The sequence below is a fragment of the Hakea prostrata genome, chromosome 3, assembly GCF_041222555.1.
Source record: "Hakea prostrata isolate BN-2017 chromosome 3, UWA_Hpros_2, whole genome shotgun sequence".
NCBI lineage: Eukaryota > Viridiplantae > Streptophyta > Magnoliopsida > Proteales > Proteaceae > Hakea > Hakea prostrata.
In genome coordinates, this window is record NC_142602.1 from 63398954 (window position 1) to 63416637 (window position 17684).

Below are 17684 nucleotides of genomic sequence, written 5' to 3' on the forward strand. Positions count from 1 at the left end.
TCCACAAATAGTAGGTGAGAAGCTCTCACGTCCTCTCACGGATATGACTCACCGATCTTTGAGCGCTCGTGAGCCCAAATCTAGCTATTTGCAACCCTACCAATGAATAGCCCATTTCGGGTATCCGCAATGCGATTTATGTCCTCTCACGGGATGGTTACCGGTCTTGAGCGCCCACAATTCCACACTACTACCAAGGGTCGTTCGGTCTCAATGCCCTTCCGATTCGGGTCTGATATGACAATGACATCCTAGCCATACATCTAGACAAGTCCTATGTATGTCATCCAATAATTCGGGAAAGCATCGATGGGCATCTTCGGAGAACATCCCACACTATTCCCTCCGATGTCCAAAGACAGAAATGTCATTAGGACATTCCCCAATCCCAAATCATACCTAATGCAACCACATTCTCAATTCCATCATATCATACACCAATGATAGTTTTTCATATAGAAGGATATATAACATAACGTGATCAATCATATATGTAATTAACAAGAACGAATAGTCATGATAATCAAAGAATATATATAAACATGTTACTACTGTCTTAAAGTATATACAACAATCCTATGATGTTAGAAATACAACAATTAAGGTGAAACTACCAAATTTCCAACATAGAGGCATAATCCATGTAATTATGGTCATAACCGTCCTTACCTTAATCGAGTCTAAACTGTGACATCCAGCCCAAACCTAGCCCGGGATACCCTATTTCTTTTGGGTAAAACTTGTTTATGTTGACCTTGGTTGGACCTTGTTTCATGTTTTTCCTTGGCCTTAGGGGCCATATCCGGCCTTATCCTTACCCCGCCCGGCCCGGTTTGTTTGTCTGTTGTATGCCCGTGTGGGAAAAGTCCTTGTATACCCTTTTGGTTGATGATTTGGTGTCGGAGCCCAAGCCCATGGACATTGACGATGATGCCCCTCACTTGAGAGCGTTGTCGTGTTGTTTTGAATCTGCGCACCGAAGAGGGGTGAATTATTTGGTAGACCTAATGAACACCTGTCACAATCCAAAGTATTTCCCGAAACTAGACTTCTTGATGGACTTGTAGGAGAAAACCCCACCCAATTTGACCCCATATAGCCCTCTAAATCCCTGTCCGGTTGCTGAACTATGTCTGGAAAATCCTGCTTGTGCATCGAAGAAGGTGAGCTTAGTTGGTAGACCTAATGAACTCCCATGCTTGATCCAAAGGTATTTCTGGAAACTAGACTTCTTTATTGACTTGTAGGAGAAAACCTCACTCAATTTGACCTTGTATAGCCTTCCAATCCCTGTTCGGAGTTGCTGAACTATTCCCGAGAATTCTGTTGAAACTGCTGTTGGTCGATACTATTGGTCGATACTATCAACCAAAGGTATCGACCAAAACAAGCCCGAATCGTGAAAAAGATGCTGTTTGGATATTCCTTTGTCCTTTTAAGTGAAACCTCGAACCTAAATCATTATTTCACTCATTTCAACATCTCAGAGAACGTGGGAAAGCTCCTCTAAGCCTCCTCCTTGGCTTGGGTGATGATCTTCTACAAGAATCATTGTTTCTCTTCTCTAATCTCTTCTCCAAGGTATGTAATCTCTCACTCTCTCTCTAATCTACTTCTAACTCATCTTGTTCTTGCTACTGAGTTCGTGGAGAAGGTGCTGCAACCTTGCAACCACCTCTTCACAAGCTCTCTTGGGTTGATTAAACCTCTCTTCATTCTTTCCATGCTATGATTCTCATACATGATGTTCTTGCTTTCTTATTTTGATTTTCCTCTTCTTTACAACATGAATTCATCTCTTAATCTGATTTTCTCTTTCAATTAGGTCTGATTATATGTTAGTAATTGTCTATATTCTGCTGCTCATCATTCTATTGATTAAATTCTAAGTTCTCTTGCAATTGTAATGGTTTTCATTGAAGAACATGGGTCTTGCAAGTTTGAACCTAGGACCTCAAATTGGGGGTTTTCAATCCGACCATTGGATCATGTTAATTCTTTCTCGTAGTCTCCTGCTACTGTTCTTAAGCATCCCTCCAAGTTTCATATCGATCCGAGACCCGGAAGACCCATTTGAGCCAAAACCCAAAAATCCCATTTCTGTCCAGACTCGTTGGTCGATACTTTGGTCGATACCATCAACCCTGTATCAACCAACAGGTTCTGTCATAAACTTTTGCCCGTTTTGATCCGTTCGATCTCCGATTGTTTTGATTTCTTCTCTAATCCTTCATATTGTTTGTTTAGGGTTTTAAGACTATAATTGGACCATTCTCTTGTGACTTGGATCATCTTCTTCACAATTTGAGGTAAGGATGGTTATTGCCATATAACATAGCTGTATGACTTTTCACTGCTGTTGGTAACTTAGTAGACTTAACTTATTAATTGATTTTAGACATCATATGACTACTGTAGTTACCTTATGACAGTAACACCATGCTTAATTACTTGATTTATCATGTTTACTTATTCTTGTCATTTATTTATATCTGTATTATGAGATGTTATGACATGTTTTCAATATGATAATGTATTGTTGATATGTAATGGATGGAAATAAGCATGTGATTGCTTAGGTATGATTTGGGATTGGGGAGTGCCCTCTGGTACTTGTCCTTGGACATCGGAGGGAATAGTATGGGATGTTCTCCGAAGATGCCCATCGCGCTTTCTGGATCATTGGATGACATACATGGACTTGTCTAGATGTATGCTAGGATGCCCTGTCATATCGGCCCGAATCGGAAGGGCATTGCCGCCCCGTGGTGTGTGTGGTTTGTGGGCGCTCGCCGGTCCACTCCGTGAGAGGACATAAATTGCATTCATACCCGAGGGCCTTTTTGGTAGGGTTGCAATGGCTAGACTTGGGCTCCGGGCACTCGCCGGTGAATGTCCGTGAGGGCGTGAGGCTTCCGTTTACCATTTGTGGATGACCAATGGGTTGATGGTCCGGTGGTTTCCGTGCTCTGTGTGAAGGATCCGAAAGGATCCCGGGGAGGATGGCGTATCTGCTCATTATGCTGTAGTGACTTGCATTGCTAGGCTTTCTTTGACTGCCCAATCTTAGCCAAATGGTGATGTGAGAGAGTGGTGACCGAAACCCCCAACCATGGATTTGTCCGAGGGATCCCCACTTCCCCGTGTGGTGCGCTCCTGTTGGTGCTATGCTTAAGCTGTCTCCTGAGCCCTCTTGGTTAGTCTTTTCTCTTTGTCTCTTCTCCTCGTTCTTTGATATCATATGGCTTTGTTTATGGATAACTTTCTTGCGAGTTCTTTTGAACTCCTCCTTTTTGCAACATATTTTTTCTTTTCCGGTCTCCTCTGCTGTGCCGCCCTTGAGGACTGTTGGTGACTCATCCACTTTGCTCGGTGCTCTCGGTGAGGCTATCGGTTCAAGACTCATATTTGTCGGTGTCCGCCTTGTTTCTTTGTTTGTTTTGGGCTTGTTGTTGCCTTGTTGCTTCCTTTTTTTTCCTTCTTTGGGTTTGGTTGTCCTTCCTTTTTCGTCCCTTCCCCGTTGTCTTTTTTTGGTCTTGTTTTCCCTCGTGTTCGTGTTCCTTTGTGATCTTTCTTCTTTTTTTTTCTTGTCTTTTGTTCTTGCTTTGTTATTTTTGTGTGTGGTTGATCGTTCCTCGTCGTGGGCTGTGGATCCCCGGGGGGGGAGGGGGGGGGGGGGGGGGGGGGGGGGGGGGGGGGGGGGGGGGGAAAAAACCAAACCAAAAGAGGAAAACCACCCCCCCGGGGTGGGCCCCAGAAAACAAGGGGGAAACATAGGGGAAAAAACCTTCCAAACGGGGGGCAAAAGGGGCAAATCGGGCAGTTAGTTTGTTGACTTCATCTCTGTCGACCGATCGGTCAACTGGTCAGTCGACCAAGATGAACAGTAACGGGCTGAATAGTGAATTTGGCTCGAAACCGATCTTCCAGGGCTCAAATCGATCCGAAACTTGGAGGGATTGATTATAGCAGTATAAGAACACTACACAACAAATATTATCATGATCCAACGGTCCAATTAGGAATACCCAAATTGAAACCCTATGTTCTATATGCTAAACATCAAGAATTGAAATGGAATTTGTTGCAATGGCAAGGAATGATGGGGAATCAGCTAAAGAAGTGATAAGAACTAAATGAGAATCATAAACCAATAGTAAATCAGACCTAGCATACATATGCACATCAGTTTAGATCAATAAGACAAGTTGGAATGATAAGAATCATAGAAATGCAATGCTATTGATTTTATTGGAAGCATAGAATACCAAGAATAAAAGAAAAACAATGGAAGTGAATGGGGAAACACATGACCAAGTGTTTGCAAGGTTGCAGCACTTTAGCCATGGTCTCAATAGCAAGAAAGAGTAGAGGAATGAGTAGAATAGAGAATGAGAGAGAAGAAACATACGTTGGGGAAGAGATTTGAGAAGAGAGACTATGATTCTTCTAGAAGATCACCACCCAAGCCAAGGAGGAGCCTAAGAGGAGCCTTCCCACATCCCAAGAGAGTCCCAGCAATAGAATAAGACTTAAGCCACGAAGACCACTTAAATAGAGCTCAAAAAGACCCAAAAATCAGATTTTCTCGGGCTTATAATCCTCTGGTCGACTGACTGATTGATCGACCAAGCAGTCGACTAGACAAGAACAACAACTTTGGACAGGGATTCGGAGGGCTATACGTGGTCAAATTGAGTGGGGTTTTCTCCTACAAGTCAATCAACAAGTCTAGTTTCAAGAACTACCTTCGGATTGGGCTCGGGAGCTCATTAGGTCAATCAACTAAGCTCATCTTTTTAGGCTGCAGATTCTTAACTAACACTGACAATGCATCCAAGTATGGAGCACCATCAACCATATCCATGGGTTTTGGGTCAAATACCATGTCTTCTACAGAGAGGGCACATAGAGACCTCTTCCTTCACTTCGGGACATAGACCTACCCTAAGGGAAAGGTCTGACATGACTTCCTAAGGTTTTCAAAGGTAGTATCACTGAAAACAAGATCCAACATCAAGGTCTAACATTAAACAAGTCTTTCTTCACCCACAACAAATAGGGTGTCCTAGCTAGGTTTGGGCCGGATTTCACAAGGGTAGTATGGAGCTATATGGTCTGATTGCCTTCCCATTTGCACAAGCCAAAGAGAAAGAATGAAAAGTGGAAATCTGTTTGCACAAAAGACAGTTAGAATAGAGAAGAAGCAGAGTAAACACAACTTTTAGCGGAAGTTAAGGGGTGGTGTTTCACTATAAAAAGAATAGAAGTCTTTAAGGGGTAAGATAAGTAGGTGGGGTGGGTACTGCCATTGTACTTCAGCTTTAAATAGGAAAAAAATTGAAATCGATCTACAATAGTCGTAGGAGCTTAAATGGATGGAAGAGAGGGAATAAATAACATATCTGACTAGATCTATCAAGTTGGTGAGATAAATGGTGAAATAAATGTGATACAGCATCACTGAAGCAATAGCTCTAAAAAATTGTTGGGTTCGTCTCCTCCTCAGTTAACCTGCAAGAGCAACCTGTACCTGCACCTTAGAATCATCGTTCATCTTGTATAGTCATCTGAAGACCCCTCACGAAGAGGTTAAGCTAGCATAAAGATCAGCTGGAGGGGAGGGAGGCAAGGGAGTTTATGAACATTCTCATTTCTTCCGGGTTTAGTTGAGACAGTTAACACTTCATCTAAAATTCTTTGTGTCATTCACTTGAAACTCAACTCTCTCCTCCTAAAGAAAGAAAGCAAATGAGATAAACTTGAGCAACGAATTCCCTTTCACTTTACCTCTGTAAATGAAAGGCTTTATTTTTTTTATTTTTTTATTTTTTTTGTCTCAATTTTACTTCACTTCTATCCAACCTAACACTAAGTGATGGATAAAATCACTATTAGAATAAGTTGGTGTTTGATAAATTTGTTCTAAGGTTTCGATCGAGATCAATTTTATCACTTCTGTTTCTGTTCTTTGGTAAAAAAAAACATCTTTTTTATGTTTTGCAAATCACTTTTTTGACTGGTCTATTCTTAAAGAACAAAAAAACAAACTGTTTTTACAAATGCCTCTAACTCAACTTTCATTCTCAAAGAACAGAAGAACGCCAAAAACATTTTAAAGAACATTATCAAACACGCCCTATAATTCATACTAGAAAGAACACCTACGTCACAAGCCAAAAGGAAATGATTCACAACTTCCAGAAGCCATTGCTTCATGATCATAAAAACTTACTCTTATATTTGCCACTGTCATTTGATACCCCTTTCTTGTCTATTCAAAACTTATAGCTAACCAATGGATTTTCCTTTACTAGTGGTTAAAGTACAACTCAACTCAAAAGTAAGAAATTGAAAAGAAGGAATCAGAATCTTATTCGAGAGTGTCTCTTGCACCTAGACATGTGTCTCATGTCTCATCCCCCAGTGAGAAGCAAAAATCCCACCTTCCTTCCCAAAAATAATTCCTACCAAAAAGAACACTCAAGTATAATTTCACTGGAAAGGTGATGATCGACACTTGAAGCAAACTCTTTGTACCATAGTCAAGGCTCTAGGTTGAATAATAAGAGTTACTTTACTTTATTATGAACCCAAAATAATGAGTTCTTCCAATAAATATTTGAATTTTTGAAACAGATACACTTGAAATTTTCTAGCTACCATAATTAAACTTCAACTTGCAATATAAAAATGAATATTTGGGCAATTAATGTATTGACTTCAATAGACTTGAGTTGCTAATCTAGGGCCTGACCTTTGGGGTTACAGTATTTTATTTGTTTCTTTCTGCCCAGTACTCAGAAGGCGACATGTGGCATCTTCAAGATCCAAGCGACTGTGATCTACCCTACGATTGTAGTCATAGCAGTTGGATCTCAAAATGCCAAGTGTCGACTTTTGAGGCCGTACGTAAAACAGCAAACAAAGACTCCAGTAATAATAGTTTTAAGTACTCATTATTAAGGCTCTTTTTTGTATCAATTCTCATTCTCTATTATGCCTATTTAAAAGAAATAAGTACAAGAATTCATTATTGGTCAAGAATGAAAAATGGTTTGGTGAATTTTATCGAAAATAAATTATGGAATAAAAAATAAGTTGGGTGTCCAAATAAAAAATTGTTAGTAAATAATGGTGAGCAAGTGATAAAAGTGGGGAAAAAATATGTTTTTTATTAAAAAAAATGATTATTGACTATTTTACTCTTATCTTAACCATAAATTTTTAAGTAAACTTGTGTATAAATGAAGAGAATGAAATTCTCACCAGAATTCATAATAGACAAAAAGTTTATTATGGATTTTGAAAAAAAAAATTAAACTGATAATAAATGCCGAACAACTTAAAATAATGAAAAAAAAATCTCATAATTGAGAATGATAATTGATACGAAAAAGAGCCTAAGTTGGCATGGCCACGCTTCGAATCTCTTATCTAGCCGCTCTTGGATAACTCTCTTGCTCTAACATTGGCTTTACATAAAAGGAAACCTACACTTACGAATTGGACTTTTTTAGTTCCATATTATCGTAACTCTCTCCAAAATTACATAAACTGAAATGTCTGTCCTACCCTCACCTAGAACCGTGATCCACCCTTATCCGTGTAAAGCTAAAAGATTGAAATAATCTGATGATACATCCATCGAAGGGACGGGCCTTGGTACAATGGTTGGTGGACCATAATTGTGTCATAGGGCAAAGGTATCAAAAAAAGCCTCTTACGTACCGTTTGATACCTCTCTTGTTAATTTGAAACTTGTAGTTAACCGATGGATTTTCCTTCACCAATGTTTGAAGAATAATAAGATATATTAAAAAATAAAAAATAAAAAAAGCATTAGAATCTTGTTCTAGAGTGTGACTCTTGCACTTAAACATGTAACTCATGCCTCCTCCCAAATGAAAGATCCCACCTTCCTTCCCAAAAATAATTCCTATTAAAAGAAAAGTAATGAATGACTTACAAAGCAAATTCTTGTACAAAGATGAAGGCTCTAAGGTTGAATAATAGGAGTTACTTTAACTTTACTGAAGGCTCGCATTGATATACATGAATTGAATGTCCCTCCACTTCCTTATCTATCCTAATTCTTTCCAAACACGTTAAAAGGAAAGGTGAAATGACTATCCTACCCTTACCCAAAACCCTAATCCATCCCTTTTTTTTTATACAAGAGTTTCCTTCAGATGCAAGATGTCTCTCTCTATTTATTAGTCTATCAAATGTTTTTACTAAAATTTTCTAATGGGTGGCTGATTAACACATTGGTATCTTATTTTTTTTTTAATCCAAACCTTTTGCATCAAGACCCTTGTTGCCCAATTTGAGTGTGGAGTTTACGGGTGCAAGTTTGGCCCTGACGGCCTTGACTTTCCCTAGCTCGAATAAGGCTTGTGTTCAAGAATTGGGCCTTGAGGGCGGGTTAGGGCCAAAATATTTTAATCTTGACTAGGGTCAAGGGCGGACTTGAGATTACTCTTTGTCTTGCTGGGCCTGTTCTGACCATCCCCGGTTTTTTGCCCTAACCCTAACCTGATTTTGGCCCTAATTTTGTCATTGATGCTTGATCTCAATGAATTAGAAACAAGAACAATGATACGGCAACTATAAGATCAATCAAGGCTAGAGACAGAGCCAATCAAGGCTAAGGTTAGGGATATGACCAATCAGGGCCAAGGACAGGGCCTATAAGGACCAAAGATAGGGCCAATCAGGACTGGAATGGGCTTGACTTGACCCTGTAGGGTTTAGGGTCAAGGACAATAATCTTTGACCATGAACTAAGATTAGGGTGAGAATAAGCTTAGATTAGAATATATCAAACTAGACTTGGGATTGTAAAAGCTCGACCTAATTCGACCCAGTTGCAGCCCTGGCGTGGACAAAAGCAACATAGCTATTGACAAAAACTTTCAGGTAAAATTTTAACGTGCGTTCATACATATAAACTATGTGTGTTTTGGTAGCCTACCAGGAGACAAACTCTCCTGTGATCTCCTTGTTAGTTATTGCCATTACTTGTTTTTTTCCCTGTGACGTTACCCTTGATGATGCTCATATTCTTCTTCTCTTTTGTCTTACCTTCTAATTTGTCTACCCACCACGTACCAAACTCAACCATCTTCCTTCACCTCCGTGATTTCTTTATTTTCTACCAATCGTATCTACTACTTAAATAAATTTTCTTTGGATGTATTTATTCAATTTATCACTGAAAACCTTTATTATAGGAATATTTTTGAAAATAAATTATAATTTAATTATTTTTAGTGATAAATTTGATAAATATATCAAAAAAAATGCAATTTGGGGTCTCTGTGCTTTTTAAACATAAAATGGGGTGTCAGTGCTTTAAGGCATCCATTTTAGGATGCCAATGCAATTTATTCTAAATTTAAACATTCTATGTGACCTTCATCTAGTAATCCAAAAGACAAGAAGTATGAGGCTTTAGAACGTAGACGATTTGAATCCTTTCATCTCCTACACTTGCTTTTACCTCCACAACAACTATCATTAGGCCTTCGTGTTGATGAGATGAATATTACTTTTGTCCACAAGTATACATCTGATGTACGTATACATATGGAAGGAGGTGAGATGAGATGACCATACCACCTGAATGAAATAGGAAATGTCGAAGAAACACGCACATTTCTAAACATGTCTCTATTGACTCTGATGCTGACATATGACCCATAAGTTTTAGGCACCGGAATTCTCACAAATTTGCTTAGGGCCTATTTGGTTACATGAATTTAGAGATTTGAAATTTTTGGATTCATTAATGCGAGATTTATATCCGTTTGGTTGTAAAAATCTCTAGATTCATGAAATCTAAAGATTCATTCTGTAGATTTATGGGTATGAGGTGAAATCTAGAGATTTCATCCCTACTATAAAAATGTTAAACATTTGCGCATTCACAAAAATCACAAATGAATCCACAAATTTCATTCCACATATTTGGTTAACCAAACAGTTAATTTTATAAATTATGACTCCATGGATTTGAAACCAAACAGGCCCTTAATGCAAAGAGTTGGGATCATCTATCATACCCCTCCATCACATATTAGAAGGATCGTGGGCAACTTTGTTTAGTGCTCACGATGGTTCTCCCTCTCAAATGTGTGACGGAAAGGCATGAGAAGAGCATAATCTTCTACCTTTATGGATAAAAGATTTGGATTCAATGGACATGTAGTTCAAACACTCCATAGACTAAAGATGTTAGAGCCTCAAAAATGGAGAACAAGTCAAGTTCCTTTTTGAAAAAGAAGGTTGAAGGAGAAGCCAAAACACAATGAGTTATCTAGCTTTTTGTTCACCTTATCAATTGGGAATATTCCGGTCTAGAAGAGTTGTAATTCTTTGTTTGTCAATCCCCCTCGTAAATGTGTAGAAGAAAAGATTGAACGGCACAAAATCCTTTATCTGTCGGGATAGAAAATCTAGACCCCGATTTAGAATACCCTAGATGTGCAGTGTGAAATGTCACATTAGACCTGCATAGAAGTCCTCAAAATGATGATAAATTTCTCCACAACCGAAACAAAGAAAAAGAGTAACGATAAATCTTTTAAATATTTTAAAGGGAACGTGAGCATATGGGCATTATAAAGCTTACACGTACACCTTATGTATACCTAATTAGCTACTTATAGTAATAATTATGTATCTTTCAAATGCTTATTCTTCTCTACATTGCTAAACAAATGATAGTGACATATTTATCCCATGCTAATTAAAGAAGCATAATTAATGATACATTAATTTGTTTCTCATGAAAATTGTTTCAAATGCTCCCCCAAGAACAACTGGGTCATATGATAGTTACTTTTTGAAATTTTACCCAAAACCCAAAAAGAATAATTACTTTTTGGATATATTAAAGGAGCATAATTAATGACACATTAAATTTTTTTTTTTCTCATGAAAATTGTTGAAAATGCTCCCCAAAAACAACTGGGTCATATGATAGTTACTTTTTGTATTTTAACCCAAAAAGAATAATTACTTTTGGATATATTATTGAAATTTATGACATAAATATGATTAAAGAAAAAGATTCTCACGATGTCAGTGCGGATTACTTATCGTATCTTTTGATAATTTAATAATATAATTCATAGATCTCACACTGACATTCTCTCTTTCTGACATCAGATTGACGTATGTATACAAAACTATTTTTCGCGTCTATTGAAGTAGCGTGAAAGACGTTCTCTCGTTACAATGACTTCATGGAGAAGGCTTTGCTATAAGGTTAATTGTCTTTATTTGGTTTACTCTAAAGCACAAATATTTTAATAAAGAATATAAATCTAACATAATTCCATGTCACGATCATTTACGAGCTTTTTCTTTCTATTATTCATACTCTTTGCACAAAACTTTTAACTTTTCTTGTAAATTCTAAACATGAATGGATATCAGAAAACCAAATTATACGGTAAACCAAAAAAATTTCCTCACCAATGGCGAAAAAGGTATTTCTTAGTTAACAAGTTCTTATAGTTGGGTGTAACTCATCAACACTGCCATACATTATTTTCGCTTACAACGAAAGTAAATACTTTCATCATATTAATTACGAGAGAGAAGCCATCAGCTCTACGTAAGTTAGCATTGAAGAGACAAATATAAAAATGAATCAAATCGAAGACTCATGAATGAACCATGTGTCAAACATTGAGCCACTGTCGTCTTTAAGATAACAAAATTTAGTGGTTATCAAACACTCACACTTACCCAAACCCTAAAAACATAACAAAGAAAGTTAATTAATGTGATAAACAATGAATAATTTAATGAAACCTCAATAGCTACTAGAGCATGAAACATGCTAACTAGCATGTGATTTGGACTCATTGAGAATTTTTTTTCTGCACTGAAAACATAATTCTCCTTTGATATGGAAAGGTATCCAATCCTAATTGTTGCATATGGTCTTCCTCCTCACCAGCACTTTCTACTTTCATTGCTTTAAAATGTTGTAATCCCATATCAATCATATGAGCTCTGGATCCTTCCCTGGTTATGAAAGGAGTTGGTGAAGTGGTTTGTAAGCCAGCTTATAAGGTTAAATATTTCCATGATTCATACAAGTAGTATCAGAGCAATTGATATTTGTTTCCAACCTGTGCCTAAACAAAACACTTCACTCCCACATTAGTAATTGAAATGATACCTTGTTAGACCAATTCTGGATGAACCCACCGACTTCTAATCAGTTTTGAGCAAGGTTCGAAATCTCGTTACTAAGATTAGATGATAATCATTCAAACTTTGAACACATTTTTTTTTACAATTCACTTTTGTATCTTTTCACCCTCATTTTATAATGTATGATTAGATCAATACCAAGATCAATCTTGACCAATACCTTACCGATGTGACCAAAATCGATCAATTCAACCCAAGACTACTAACCTAGGTTTCAACTGACAAACCATCCATCGGGGAAAATAATGATCTATAAAACCTGTAGTCTTGAGTTGGGATTTTCTATATGTGAAGGTAGAAGATTGTATTTTCTTCACACTTCTTCCTCACATATTTAAGAAGATCTACCTTATAGTTTTCCGTATCAATACTCAAAAATAGACAAACCTTCTATTAAATGTATAGTAAAAAAATATAAAAAAAAAAACACAATCCTCTACAGTAATGGAGAGAAGATCCCAGCTCAAAAATATAGTACTATGTAAAGGACTCACAAATACACAGCCTTCAATATTTAAATGCCCGAATCTAAAGTGCAGCAAGAAAGTGATTGACAGTGACAGCAGCAATAGAACAAGAGGCACCAAAAGGAAAATATAATTGTAAATTCAAGATGGACCCCACAGTCTTTGTGGATATACACGGTTGTAGATTCATTGACAAGGAAAATATCTCCAATATATAAACAGAGAAGCAAAGTGATTGGTATCGGTATCGGTATCGGCCGGTACAGATCCGGATCTACCCACTTCAATATCGGCCTTCGTGGGTGAACCCGAACCCGATATCCGAGAGTCCGAGGGCAATTTTTCTACGCAGCCTAACATATCTTGTATAAGCCTCAGCGTCCAATGAAACCCAGTATTCAGTAGTAGCTGAATCATGTCCCTGTTAGAAGGATAGAAGCACAGAATAGCCTGAAAAGAAGAGAAGAAATGGAGCTGGACATTCAAGTTAAACAGAGTCATCTTTGTCTGATTTTAAGTGTAATCAAGTAACCAAATGAAAACTTAAATCACAACAGACCTAACATCTGAAGTCAACTCATCAAGCACTACAGAATTCATATTCATGAAGCCTACCCACTAAAATTTACAACCATATAACAACTGGGAAGTTCCATTTGTCCAAGGAGACATTATGGCTGAGTGGGAAGTTCCATTTGTTGGTCTCAAGAGCATCATAGCATGGCCAGGCCGGTCAAGAAGAGACTTGGTTTGGTTGACCCCTATACAACTCTCTGTTCAAAGATCATCTCAGAGCTCATTCATCATCACACTAAAAGAACTGAACTAGCACTTTTGTTTCTTTGATCTTTTTAGCTTAAACTGGTTTGGTATTAAGCATTCACAGCCATTATCATCTCCAGTCCTTTTCCTTGCATCATGGCAGGTAAGGTCAAACTGGAAATTTTGAAACTTGGACTGTCAATCAAAGATCCAATAAAAGGCAAAGAGAAAAGATAACCTACTGGTTTTCCACTACCCTCTTATCTTTTTAAGTGATAAGTATGGTTTAAATTAATACAACAATCAAGAACTTGTTTTTGACTCTGAATCTCAATTGGATAGACAGATATGTTACACAACTGGATCATACATCATTCCCGGCCGGTGCAAGCGTGCAGATCCATCGACGACAGGTATGGTCAAAGTCAAATCAGAAGCAAAAACACAGTCAAGTCCTTGAACACTTTTAAATGACTTATGTTCTGTAACGCAATACCCAGATCATAGCAAGCTCAATATCAGATTGCCTACCCTAAAAAAAGACAAATGGGTTCAACAAGAAACTCACCCTAAATGATTTTTTTAAGGTTCAAAAGCTTCAATTGTTTAAGCTTCTGGAACCTAGTGGTATGTCATTGGCAATGGGTTTTTAAAATTGAGAAACAGAGAAAGTAAAGAGTCTGGCTCAAGGTTAAAAGAGATTGTGAGAAACAAGCCTCATCAGATCTCTTTTTAGCTCTCTTTTGTAGAATCTCTCACTTCATAGAAACTATTATAAACCACTAAAACCATCACATTTAATAAAAGATAAACTTGGCTTCATCAGCATGTCTGTGATGCTAAGCCGTTCTTTTCTATGGCCTGTCTGCATTAATCTATCCGTACAAGATCTACAGATAGAATCAGATAATAAACAAAACCATGCGTGTAATGTTCTAGTAAGGAAATAACTAACACGTGTCCTTGCTACAGCATCTTATTCAGAATATTTTAATACCCCAATAACCCAAAACAGCATTCTTAAAAGAACAGTGACTAATAAACAAAAGATTTAATGGGGATTACCCAGAATCAATCACCTAAGCATTCAATAAGAAATGTAATTTAATCAAACAGATGTGGGAGATTAATTGGTCTAACAGTAGTTTTCAAGAAAAAAATCAACCGCCCACTAATGTGTTTTTTGGCCTATATGCAGCCCTTTAAAGCTACGTGGCCTCAAAGAGCTACTAGTTTCACAGTATCTTCATGACATAAGCCCTAAACTATACTTTTCCCTTTTGTCTTCGTTCCAGTACAATCTAATGTAAAGGATTTCATCTCTACAAGGTATGTCACCCAATGTGCTGGCATTATTAAGTAGTTCTAAAGATTCTCAAATCTTAATACAAGTAATATTCTTGAGATCAACTTCAAATACATACAAAAGAGATCTAAAACCACTAAGTTTAGGCTATGGCCCCACTTGTTTTTAAGGGCCTGGATCTATTGATGGCATAGATGCAACAGTGAACCAGTAAAGAACATTCTCTTTTTAGTTAATAACAATTCTGGAAGGTCTTTTTACTGATATGACCTTACCTTACTGCAAAGTGGGTCACCATCAGAAAGTGCTGATCCATGCAATTAAGAGAGAGAAAAAAAATGAGTATAGGGGTATTTTAGTTTCTTGATGTGGTGGTGTAAGTGGTATTTTTCTGAAGATTACCACCTATCTACTCATACAAGAGATCAACATGGATTTTGGTTGCATTTTTATTTGTTTATTTATGTGATTTTTAAGGGTTAGAGATTGCTAGGGATCATTTGACAGAGACAGTTAATTGACTGATGGGATGAGAAGCAGATTATAGGAGGTATAAATATAAGCTGCAGCATCACAAACTAATGTCATACAAGTAGGAAGCTAAATACTTCTCTGGTTAAAGGGTAGGAAGTCTAGCTTAAGTTTAGTACATGGTTGGGGAAGTGATGGCAGGACACTTGGGCTGGGGAATCATTGAAGAAGGTTGGAGGAAGGGACCTTGGACAGCAGAAGAAGATAAATTGCTAATTGAGTATGTCAGGTTGCACGGAGAGGGAAGATGGAACTCAGTGGCAAGATTTGCAGGTACCCATTCACTAACTACTGCAAAAAATCTTTAGTTTCCCCATTCAGTTGCCAACTTAATTGAGTTATCTCAGTTATGCAAGGAAGCTATATCCTTCCTTACAAGTTGTTTTAGCACAACTTTGCATAATTTCCTAATTCTATATGATGAACATCAGATTAGAGTGACATATTTGTAGAAGAAGCACAGCAGCAGTTTGCTAATTTCTTCTTTTTGCTTATTGACTTCAGGGCTGAAAAGAAATGGCAAGAGTTGTAGGCTGAGGTGGGTGAATTATTTGAGGCCTGACCTCAAGAGAGGGCAGATAACACCACATGAAGAGAATATCATTCTAGAACTTCATGCTCGGTGGGGAAACAGGTGAGACAATTCTATCCTATTTCAAGTTTATAAAGAAAGAAACATTCCAGCTTGAGCTGGTTTTTTTTTTTTTTTTCACTGAAGTCTTTAAATTTGTTTGACAACTAAATAAAGAACAATATGATGTCCTCAGGTGGTCAACAATTGCTCGGAGCTTGCCTGGAAGAACAGACAATGAGATCAAGAACTATTGGAGGACCCATTTCAAGAAGAAGGGGAAATCTGCATCAGAACACTCTGAGAAGACAAAAGCTCGACTCCTCAGACGAAAACAGCTTCAGATGCAAAAGCAGCAGCTACAACAACAGCAGCTACAACAGCAGCTACAACAGCAGCTACAACAGCAGCAACAAAACCAATTTGACATGAAAAAGATCATGTCCCTACTTGATGAGGGTGAGCACAGGGCTCAAGTGAGGCAGGAGATGGATTCCATGTATTCCAACTCCTCTGATGAGCAATGCCTACTCTCTTTCATGTTCAATTCCGACGCCTCTGCACCAGACACTTTGAATGATGAAGTTTTGTGGGGAGGCCTGTGGAACTTAGACGACAACCAAGCCAACATAGACGCAGCATTTGCAACCAGCAAAACAAGTTTCCCAAGTCTTCTCACCTCCTTCTATTGACAAGTTTTTGAGTTCATAACAAGTCTTTACTTTCTTAGTGAAAAAATCCCAATCTCCCATTTTGTCCACAAACTCATCAGCATAACAAACCTGTAGGATGTAGCCATAATTGGCTTGTTCAAATGAATAAGTGTTTTTTAGGTAATTCACCCCAAAAAAAGTGTTCTTTAGGAAAAAAGGTCAGTGGCTGTTTTTGAATGCATTTAATTTCGGTTTGTGACTTATTCAAGAAGCTATAGTAATAAAGCTCCCTGGATTTATAACAATCTGTCCATTTCCTGCATTATATCAATCTACTTCCCCACTATATTGAAGAAAACATGGCAAGCCACATTATTCTACAGTAAGGCTGTCAATAAGCCAGATAATCCTGTTTACTTCTAAACCAGGCCAGTTATATGACAGTTCAACAAACAATTGGCTGATGGGCCTCCTAAGTATAGATTTCATGCCCAACTAACCACCCGGCAAGTCTAAGTCTGAAATTGATGTTGTTAATCTGGTAGGATAAAAATCCCTTGCACCAAACTAGGAAGGTCTATTGGACTAGGCTGAAGCAAAAAACTACTAAGCCAGTGCTAGCAGCTGACCCAGAAACCCAACTGTATTTGAGAATCACATCGATGCACTGACTAAAGAACTGAGGGGCCAACCAGGGATGTGGCCTATGTGAGTCAGTATTCTTGGAAACTTTGGCTATGTCAATTTGGTTAACAGAACTTCTATAGCAGTTGAGCAATCTAAATCAATACTTTTAGTTGCCTATTTCTGGTATCATCTTTTGAAGTATGAAACAGGTAAATTTTAGATCAAGATTCAGGCCCAAATGGTCACAGGTACATGACTCTGATATGGATAAGGCTGATGTGGATCTTAAATTATGTGAGATTGATGGCTTCAGAAACTATTGTTGTTACTTGTTAATATACATAACTTTTTTCAGATTCAGAAAGAAAATTTAAATTTCCATATAAGAGGTTTGTGGTGGGGTATGTAATAGGATGGATCTCTATTCTGTTAGCCTTATTTTATGATAATCAACAGTAATCCAGATAATTTTAGGAAAAAGTTTACACTGATTGGAATGAGAAGGATAATTTTCTTTTTCTTCCAGAAGAATT

At 37.7% G+C, this 17684-nt stretch overlaps 1 protein-coding gene across 1 annotated transcript; it reads left to right on the plus strand.

The window, feature by feature from the left end:
- The first annotated feature begins 15127 nt into the window (after window positions 1-15127).
- On the plus strand, window positions 15128-16931 carry LOC149022733 (uncharacterized). Its single transcript, XM_089147340.1, has 3 exons — window positions 15128-15573; window positions 15805-15934; window positions 16068-16931. Exons 1-3 carry the CDS (start codon window positions 15420-15422, stop codon window positions 16561-16563), a joined length of 780 nt encoding a protein of 259 aa, XP_089003466.1. The 5' UTR covers window positions 15128-15419; the 3' UTR covers window positions 16564-16931.
- The last annotated feature ends 753 nt before the right edge of the window (window positions 16932-17684 follow it).